Here is a 10,375-nt window from a genome sequence, read left to right on the forward strand (position 1 = left end):
TTTTAAGAGGAGGTTTTCTCACCCTCAACAATTGACAGAAAAAACTCTGATAAAAAGAAAAAATATATCCTCGTGATGTTGCAAGTTGATTTCCAATTTCAAACTAGTGACAAGACACTGTCAGTAATAAAGACTGTACGAGAATAATCCTTTTTGGGAAACGCGGTAGAGATAATGGGGTTAGTTGTAGTAGGAGGGCTTATTTAGTGTTGCAGTGATAGCGCCCCCATAGCTAGGGGGGTAAATATTTTCTGCTCACTGATCATCAGTTTGAAAACCAATCCAGCTCATTTCACAAATTTCAACTTTATATTCTTCGCCTTTGTTTGATATTTCTGAGACTGGAAATTTTATATAATGAGGTTTTCTTAGCTGAAAAGTAAAATACTAGAAAAAGAAGTCTGCAAGAGTTTTAATTCATACCATCAACTCACTTACTACAAAGAAGACATATTTGATACCTAGCCCCTAGTTTTCATAATCACAAAGAGATTGACAAATTTTGGAGTTTATATTCCTACACTGAAATTCACTTTAATGCTCTCTGCCTAACCTAAGAATCCTTGAATCAAGAAAAATACATCAACATTACCCATTGTTAAACGATTCCTGAACAGCCATTCTTAGTCTCAGTTTTTCACTAGTTCCTAACTCTTTCCATCTCGTTCCCTCCTTCTTCCTCCCAAATCCAAATCCAACCTTTTCCATCTCTCCCTCTTTCTTCCTCCTCACATCAGTGACTTGAAAATCAGAATGACAGAGCCTGGCGATGTTGTGTTCGGACCTTCGGACTGCATTCGGGTGCTGAATGCCGGTTGCGATCTGACACAGGTTTTTTTTGCTTGTTTCTCCAGTGTATTTTTTGCTTGTTTTTTCCAGTACTAAAATTTGGTTTTATTTGTGAATGCAGGATGATTTAAGAGGTCTGTTCTTGCCATTTGGTGGAGTCAGTAGGGTTGTGATGTCGCGATTCAGGAGACAGGTTCTTGAATTGAAGTTCCGTTGTCTTTCTTTCTTTCTTTCTTCCGGTTACTAATTTATTTTCTTCTTTTCTCAACAGGCTGTGGTTCGGATGGAAAATGTTGCCGCAGCTACCAGTGCAATTCAGCATTTCGACCTTCAACCCGCTGGGTACTAAATTTTATCTTCTTTGATTGCTTTTTGTTTATTTATTTCTGGAAAAATAAAGGTTAGAGTTCAAAATTATCAAGATCAGTACAGCTGATCAACAAAGAGATTAATCAGCTTCTGGGTGATTTTAAACATGAGTTTACTGGAGCAGATCTGCTTTTATAGAATTTTCCGTTGTCGCTTCCGAACTAGTAGCGAGATGGGATATATAGGAAAGTATATAATTTTAGTAATACGTAGTCTTCTGTAGGTTTTGCTTCCGACCTTTCCCACTGTAGATATGTTTCCATCCCAATTTTGTCTCCTTTTGTCTTTAGGGCTTTCTTATACTTATCCATCCCAATTTTGCTACCAAGAAGAAATAATGTCGACTAAGTGGAACTGCTTCATTTGGAATTATCATGGCTTAAATTTTTTTTCGCATATCCCTTGACTGTTACATATTCGACCATCTTCCTGTGTAAACAACTCCCACAACTTGTTTCTCGATTCTTTTTTTTTAGGTACTCGATCTTAGAACTTCCTGCATATACCCGATCATCGATCTCGATATCTTCTTATTGTTATTTCTCGTTCAGTTTCTACCCAATGGGTTCAACTTGTCGTAACATTGCTGCCCATACGTAGTTATATATCGTTTCTGGCAATGGTCAGCAGTTGATTTTTCTCTGTGATGACAGTGAGACTGTCAGTCTGTCAATTCCAACTGTGTCAATTATGATTAAAACAATTCCTTCCAAAATGCACTGCTATGCTAGGAGAGTAATGGTCTTTTGCTTCAAGACTATGGGTCTGAAGCAGGAGCTAGAGGTCTGCGACTTTTTGTCGTGGTTCACCCAGTTAAGCATGTTTGCTGCTCCCCGTTGCTGCTATAGCTGAGTAGCCACAAAAGGTTGATCTTGTTAGTTTAATACCATCCTCATATAATATGGACTTACATTTACATCCCCGTGGCTCCTTGAGCTGGTAATTAGAGGTTGGTGATGAATGCGAGAACTATTGGAGAGTATGGATTCAAAAGCTTTGTAGTTGATGGTCACAATATTCGTACTCCCACCTTGGAGGTACTGGAGTTGTTCTTCAGCCCGAGTTTACCAGCTTTAATTAGTGAACCTCATCATGGTCCTGTGTTACAGAGCGAAGATCGTTGCTCGGTGGGTCATAAGTTGGTATTCAGATGTATATATGTTTGATGAACATAGATGACGTATCCTAGAGTATACAGGTTTTGAGGTGTTATAGGCCTCATCATGGGTCTCTGTCTTGTATTAGCAGGATCTCAGGTTGCTTTGGTTTTCTTACGTCTAAGGTGTAATCAATTGCACTGTATAGGAAACTCGGTCATGTCTCCTTTCTGCAGTTGGCTTCGAACTTCAACAGCAACTAACTAATAGGATGCTAGTTACTTTTTTCGTGACTCCTTGTTGGTGCATTATTCATTTTCGTTCCCCATTATGTTTGAGTAAATCTTTGGCATCTTTTCTTGTGGACTTCCCAAACTATCTGTATTACTTGAACCTCAAACTTTTTCATAGGTACTTGTCCTTCGATCTTGTTCACCTAGTCGATTTTTTTAAAACCTTTGGCATAGTCGATCCTGTCCCAACGACCAGTTTTTTTAAACATTAGTGCGATGCAGCTGTATATATTAGCAATCAAACTTAATAACTTGCTGGACCCTGTAGTTAATGTTGAGCTGCGGACAACGAGTTGATCGATGTAATCAATTTATCTGATTCACAATCTTGGGCGCAGAGTTCTGCAAATGTGTGAAAGTACTATCTTCTCGCCCCCAGTGGAAACGAAGTCCTCAAGTGCATTCTATTGTTCTCTTGTGCCTTGTTCGCACTTTGATATCAATCTTAAAGCTTTTCAGGTTTAAGAACCCCTGAGATTTCAGTGAAATACCAGAAGAGACAGAATTTCCTGAAACACAGTTATGGAAATCAATGCTTGCCTGCCATTTTCAAAACTCTCCCTGGTGAAAAAGAAGCACTCTTGAAATCAATATCATTCCTCATTTTACACAAGTTCCAGAGAATTCAAAGACCCATTTCGAATCCATGTTGTTAAATATCTTCCATCCACTCCAAAAAAAAACACTTTAGGGTCTTAAACTATCGGAAACAAAGGAAATCGAAGCATTGAGAAATATAGTTCTTACCCACTGGAAGTTGAAGAGTAAATGAAGGATAGACTCGTCTTCATGTTTATACAGAGAACAGTACTGTTCAATATTATTATTGAATCTTGATAGGTTATTTTTAACTGCCAGCCCATTATGAAGCAGTTTCCAACCGAATAACAAAATCTTTGTGGTTTCACTTCTAATATAGATGTTTGTAATAAACTCGAATACGATGTAGGGAATCCAGGAGATCAATATTCCATTCAGTAGTGCCTGGGAGAAGCAGATCTGACACAAACTGGATATCTGCCGGGAAATTGTCTGGCTTATGAAGAATATGATCTTGCAGATTAGGAATCCATGATTCCTCATAAATCTTAGTGTTAGAAGATTCAGATATTTGCCAGAATACGTTATTTAGTAATATGTCACGTACCTGGAGAAAACCATCCCAAATTGAAGAGAAATTCCTAGGATATTCAGCAGTCCATAATCTGTGCCCATACAGCATCTTTGTTCCAGAAATCTCCAGACTAATTTGCAAACCAGAGACTTATTCACCCATTCCATGTTTCGAATACCCAGTCCACCATGCTCTTTTTGCATCAAGAGTTTATCCCAGAGTGTCATGTTTTAGTTTGGGTAAAACATTTTTCTCACTGGGAGTCTCCTGTATCAAACAACAGCACCAATTCTTCTCAAAGTCGAACTAGTTGCTGAGGCTAGCTTCAGCCAGCATTCTGCTATACTTCTTCGCTTCAGGATCAGTTCTTAACCTAAGGTGAGCGAGCTGATGCTTCACCAACTACCCCAAGGAAGCAGTAGTGATTTATGCCCATACGAATGATACCCATGCCAAGGCCGAGATCAGCCAATTGAACGACTACTGAATCGCCCATTAAATCCACCAACAACCTTAGCAAATGCTGGTGATATCATGCTGACATGCTCGGAGTCCAAGTAATGAACAGATTGCCATTTTGGACTAGTTTAATGAAAAAATATGTGTGCTCAAGTATCACCTTTGGTACTGTACTCTTGAGCTAGTTAGAGTTTGGTAGGGCAACAAACTTAAGATTATGGAAATAGAGAAGAAGAGAGACTACAGAGGTCATGTAATGGTGAGTGTCTGTTTCGCGACTTGTTATTATATACTTGCTTATTGACACACTATGAAAATCTGTAAGTGTGGAATGGAATGGAATCATAAAATGAAAAGGCACAGAGGAAAATCTGCAAAGCAAGCGAAATCTTCTATTGCTGACATACAAACGATAGTGATACTTTGGAAATGAACTTTAACATAGCTTATAGCTCTGCTTCAGCACTGAGGATCTATACCTAGTTTGCTAGATCTGAGAACAATTATTTGATGCTTTTCATATTCTATTTGAGCATTAGTTTTGATTCTACCTCTTAGAGGAAAGTGAACTTATTGGTAATTCAGAAAGTGTTAAGCTGATACTCCAAGACAACTGGTATTTTTAGGCTGAATAATTGTTCGATTGTGTGTGAAAACAACCTGCTGGTGTGGGTCTTATCAATTTACTCACCTATCCTAAAGCCTAACCACCACAATCATGCAATGTGAAAAGATACAGAAACCCACATGGTTGAGCAGTCTGCATATAAAACCAAAAAGCTAGAGTAATAGGAAATGTGTTGTTTTTCTTTAATTTTATGAACCTAAGAGTTCGATTAATTAGTTGTTCTATTTGTTGTTGCAGTGCTGGCAGGATCTTGAGGGTCCGGTATTCTTCACAGCAGGAATTAACTGCCATGGTACGTTATTTCGTTTATTCGTATATACTCGTACAAAAGAACTTGAGAGTTCTGTTTACGTCGTAATGCCATCTCAATTGCCACCTCTTCTGCTGTTCGTTTTGCAGGTCCGAAGCACCTTCTGGGAGACAACTATTGCCATGTTGGTTATTGTGATCATAGTCATTGGGGTAGGACTTCTGATAGGTTTCTTCGCTGGTGATCACCCCTATTGATGCAGGACATCTCTTATCCTTATCATTTGAAGACTGAAGATTCTCGTCTTTGTTCTATTTCCTAGTTTATATACTTCCCCTTAAATATTACTTATCAGACTCTTATTCCCAACTCCTAATGATTTTCGACGCATAAGTTGATGTAATTCTATTTGCAAAACCTGTTATATCTAAAATGATCTCTACAACTCCTAAAGTTCTATGTGCTTTACTAGACAACATAGTAATACACACTATGAAAAGGATTTTCGGTAATATTGGAGTTGTGGCCATTAAATTTTACATTCTAAGACATTTAATGTAAACTCCCAACAAGTTTATGCAAATCCCAGCTAATTAATGAAGATTATTGTGAACACGTAAATCACGAAGGCATCTATATGTTCACAAACAATGTTCGCACTCTATATACACACTCGTACTGATGAAATGATTGTACTGACTCCTTGGCTCAAAACCTTCGGGTTTATCATAGCCTCATCTAATAGCATCACTAGAGGCGTTCACATAGAGGAAGATAAAGAAAACGTAGTATAAAAGTAAAACTCGTGGAGTATCAAATGAACGTAAAGTGCTGAAATGTAAATAAGACTGGGATTTACGTGGTTCAGCACTAAGGCCTACATCCACGGGGTTGTCGTTTCACTATGCATTAGATGATTACAGAGGTAGTCGAATGACTTTGGAGTTTACATAGGTCTGTGAATTGTACAAAGATAAACTTACACTCACGATCCTTCTCTCTCTCCTCCTCTCTCTCCTTTTTTCCGACCCCCTCTCTCTTGGTGGAGAGGGGGTATTTATAGGGTTAGAGTGTGGGACCCGTTTCTGTGGGCCGTTGGAACCTTATCTTCTTGTGCTTTGTGTCCATCACGCAGAGGTCTTCGTTCATTGCTTGATCACGCAGAGTCATCTTCGTTCGTTCCACGGGTTGATCGACACGTATACTGCTCAGAGTGTTTAATGCGGGTAGTTGAGACGCATGCTCGTGTCAGACAAGTGTCTTCTGCCCCTGTCACGTCCATGAGATAAAGTAACTCTTCGGGAGTTATTTAGTGCTCCGCAGTACATCGTGTTTTTGGTACATCTTTTAACTTCTGCCCTTGGATTTTTTTCGGGCATAGATCTGACGTCGACGGGATGGGCTTCTTGGCTGTGGGCGTGTGTCATCATGTTTTGATGACTTGGTCCGCATGCTCTCCACGTGTCTTCCTACATACACGTGTTTGATGATGAAATATGTACACACAATTTGCCCCTTTTCTTCGGGCTTGATTGTTTAGTGGGAGCATTGAAGAAAACAGACGTTACATATTCTTCCTCTCTCCTAATAACTTCTCCTAGATACTTGGGTACGTTTCTTACTCGTGCATTAACTGCTCATTTAATGGGTACGTTTCCCATTCCTCCATTAACTTCCTTCTCTTTCTTTCGAGTATATTAAGGAGAGGAGAAAAATTAATTTCATTCTCCTTGAAAATTAATTTCATTCTCCCTGTCAGTCTTCGTTCTTTGTTCTTCAACCATTAAATTCTCTCTGCCCTAGTATTAATCACACTCATTTCTTCTTTGTTTCTGGTTTGCTTTCTTCTTTTGGGATTTTGTTTGTGGTGGTAAGGTTTCTTTTCTTCGTTTCTGGTGTTTTAAGTTTTGTGTTGATTGTGTTGACTGTAAATTTCCTGCTGTGGTCGTACCTTGTTTGTGATGAAGAACATCTTTTGATGCATGTATGCTAGTTTGACCCTGTTCTTCTTCTCAAGTCGAGGAGGCCATTGTTTCAATTGTATTGATTGAACTTTTAAGTTTAGGGTTTTAGGGTTTTAGGGTATACATGCATGTATGCTAGTTTTAGGGTTTCTGGGCTATGTTGAGATGAACTGCTAATTTTGTGGTTTTTTGATCTTTGGTGATGCCCTCGTGTTTGCTTCTAACTTGTTTTTGTTGTATCTCCTCGCAGCCATGTATGACCGTCCGTGGCTTCCTTATCAAACTCCGGCTTCCAATCTGCCAAGCCTCCACGTAGAGAGTCTGATACATATCCACCTGGGGGAGATTTTTCTAAATTGTCGCAAATGGATCCCCGTGGTAGTAAAGTTTCGTCTTCTTCTGGGACGAAGGCCCCTCCTCCTAGGAAAGGGGATCCATCGAAGGGTCCTTCCGGGTCTCGATACGCTGCCGGCCGTGCTGCTTATCGTCCTCGTGATGACTCTAGGTGTACGCAGACACCTCCTCGTGGTGGCGCCTTCGATATTCCCCCTCTACGTTCTATAGTGCCCGTACAGAACCCTCTGCCGCCGCCTACAGTACTTTCTTTCAAAGGGAAGAACTCCAAAGGTGTTGTGCCGAGAGCCGAATCTTCTAAGAATCCTCCTTTGAAAAGAAAAGCTTCCGAAGCTTTTGTTGGTTCGTCCGATCCCGCGGAAGAGGATGAGGATGCCCCGGTGATACACAACGTTTCGGTCAGCAAGAAGAAAGTCACGTTTAAACATATTGACCTTGAAGTTTTCAAGGAAAATCATGAGATTCAAGCCTTCGAGGTTCGTTTCTATGCCCCTGAGGATGATATTACTTACGAGCTCATCTCGAAGTATCAGTTTGATGAGTTTCACCTGTTGACTACGGTTGGAGACTTCGAGGCGGGTCTTATGCTGTCGTTGTATAAGTCTGGTGATTCCTTTTATTATGATGTGCTAGATGGTCGTGAAGGCTCTTCCACCAATACTCACATTCGTTCCGTGTCGCAATTATCAGGGAACTATCTCCGTGCACTGAGGGAATGTTATCTGCGGAGTAAGAGGGAGACGACGATGACATGTTACGTTCCAAATCCCGCTGAGAGGGAATGGTATACTCCTGAAAACTTCAACAACTCCTTTGGGGATTATGTTAATAGCAGGAACCGTAAATCGTGGAGTGTTAGCCTTCGTAACCTCGCTGCTCCTCGGGGCGAAATTCGTCTCTTAAGTGAGGTGAGTGATGCCAAACTGAAATACGTTCCAGGCACCGAGGTGTCGGGTCAGCGGAAACTTTTTCCTGCTCGCGAAAGGATCAAGCGTGACCATGATTATGAGTGGCACGCCACTGTTATTGAAATTGTTGGTCCTTGGGCGTATGGTTGGATTCCTGGTCCGCGCGGTTGGCGTCCTTATCAGAGTAGCAGGCCTCGTGAATCTCCTCCTGCTCGTTATGGAGATTTCTCTCCCTGGCGTTTAAATTTCGAAGGCATGAACTTTCCTTATGATCTCGGCGTTGTTGAAGGAGACGAGGAGGAAGGTTCTGGTGTTATGCTTCCGCCGAAGAGTGCTGCTACTGCCAAGGTATGGTTATTGCAGATTCTGGCCACGCCCCTCCCCTTTTTTCTTTGAAAATCAAGTTGTGTATGAGGAACTAACTCTTTTTGTGGAACGTGTATTGGCTTGTAGGTGTCGAAAAATAAAAAGATTGGGCCCAAGCAGTCTTCTACCATTGTAACGGGTGAGGCAGAGGTTCATGAAGAAGTTACCAGTCCAGTGAACGAAGAGTTTGCCGAGGATGAGGAAATGTCTGATGGGGAAGAACGCACTGATACTTCCCCTCCCGATGTCGAGGAAGAGGTTGGTGCGGTGTGTGATGGTGTTTAAGGGAGAAATAATACCGTGGTGGCTGACAGAAGTGTTATCGCGGACATGTCTGCTCCTGCTGTTGAGGCTGCGGAAACTCTCCCCACCATTTCTCAAGAGTTCTCTTTTGACAGGATATATTCCGCAGGGGAACTCTTTGACGATGCCCTCGATTTTCCCGAGGACTTTTTTTTGCTTTCCCCCAATGATGATTGGGATGTGCTCGGGGGTTCTGGTAAGGAAGATGCTGCTGTTCAGAATAAGGGCGCGGATGATCGCAATGCGCGTGGTGATGCCGAAACTTGTGCCGATGGGGCAATGTCAGCAAAGGGGAAGTCTGTGGTTGACTCGCCGTCCGAGGATTTCGCTAATTCGCTGATGTTTGAGGGTGAGGATGCCATAATGTATTGGCTCAAGAAAAAGAGTCTGTTGTTTGTTCCTCATCCTGCCCCGGTGGTTGCTGGTGAGAAAGATTCTGATGCTTATACCCATCGTATGATGGAACTATCTTCTGAGGCGCGTGTTGCTGAGATGTGGGGGAAAAGCTTGAGTGTTCCAGAGGCTACCCACGTATCGGACCCTCCCTCTTCTGTTGCTGACATGATGGCCATAGCCGATGGGTACCAATATGGTTTTCCCCAGCAGCGTGTCTTGGAGGTAAGTCCTCGTACATATCTCTTCGTGACAATTGAATCCTTCGGTGTAATAATGTTTGCCGTTTGATGCGTAGATGATGAGGAGTGAGCATTGTAACCATGTGTTGTATCAATTCTTTAAAGCGAAATCTTTGAAGCTGGAGGCTAAGCTCCGTCACAGAGAAAAAGCATTATCTGCGGCTGAGGTGGAGATACAAGAACTGAAGAAAATCCTTAAAGAGAAAGAAAGGTTGGGTGAAGCGGAGGCTGGTCTTCGTTCAGAGCTTGCCGCCGTTCGTGCTGAGTTAGAGCAAACTCGCGGCCAAGTTTCAGCTTTCACAGGTTTGGTTCTTCTTCATCTTTTATCCCTCGTAATTCCTCTCTACTACTTAGTTGTTCTGTTTGAGTCTCCCCACCCTATCTTCAGTGGGTGGCGTCCCCGAGCTGATATGGCTTCGAAACGAAAGGGCACTGCAAAAATCTAGTATCAAAGAGCTGGTCGAAAAAATTAAGAGCGAAGCCAAAAAGTGGGACGCTCGAGCTGAGGGATGGCGCGCAAGGCATGTTCAGATGGTTGATATGCAGAATCTGTATAATCATGACTGTACTTTGTTCAATGGTACGCTGCTGTGGACACGTGAGAATCTGCGGGAATCCCGTGAGCGTACTTCGTTGTTGGAGTCTAGAATACAACTTCTGGAAGAGGAATTACAAAAGGCTCGCTCCCTTCCTTTTCCGGGAATTAAGGAGAGTATGTTGTGTCTTACCAGAGAAAGAGACGATGCCAGAGCCGAAGTTGGGGCTCTCAGCAAAGCCCTTGCTGCGTCTCGCGCTGAAATAGCCCTCCAGGCTGAGTCTGAGAGGAATCTCGAAGTATGTATGTAC

At 41.9% G+C, this 10,375-nt stretch overlaps 1 protein-coding gene across 1 annotated transcript; it reads left to right on the plus strand.

Annotated features, from left to right (window-relative positions):
* Positions 1-753: 753 nt before the first annotated feature.
* Positions 754-5,256, plus strand: LOC113287757. Its single transcript, XM_026536624.1, has 5 exons — positions 754-831; positions 911-982; positions 1,061-1,131; positions 4,987-5,041; positions 5,149-5,256. Exons 1-5 carry the CDS (start codon positions 754-756, stop codon positions 5,254-5,256), a joined length of 384 nt encoding a protein of 127 aa, XP_026392409.1.
* Positions 5,257-10,375: the final 5,119 nt, after the last annotated feature.

This window comes from Papaver somniferum, chromosome 1 (genome assembly GCF_003573695.1).
Source record: "Papaver somniferum cultivar HN1 chromosome 1, ASM357369v1, whole genome shotgun sequence".
NCBI classification, from domain to species: Eukaryota; Viridiplantae; Streptophyta; class Magnoliopsida; order Ranunculales; family Papaveraceae; genus Papaver; species Papaver somniferum.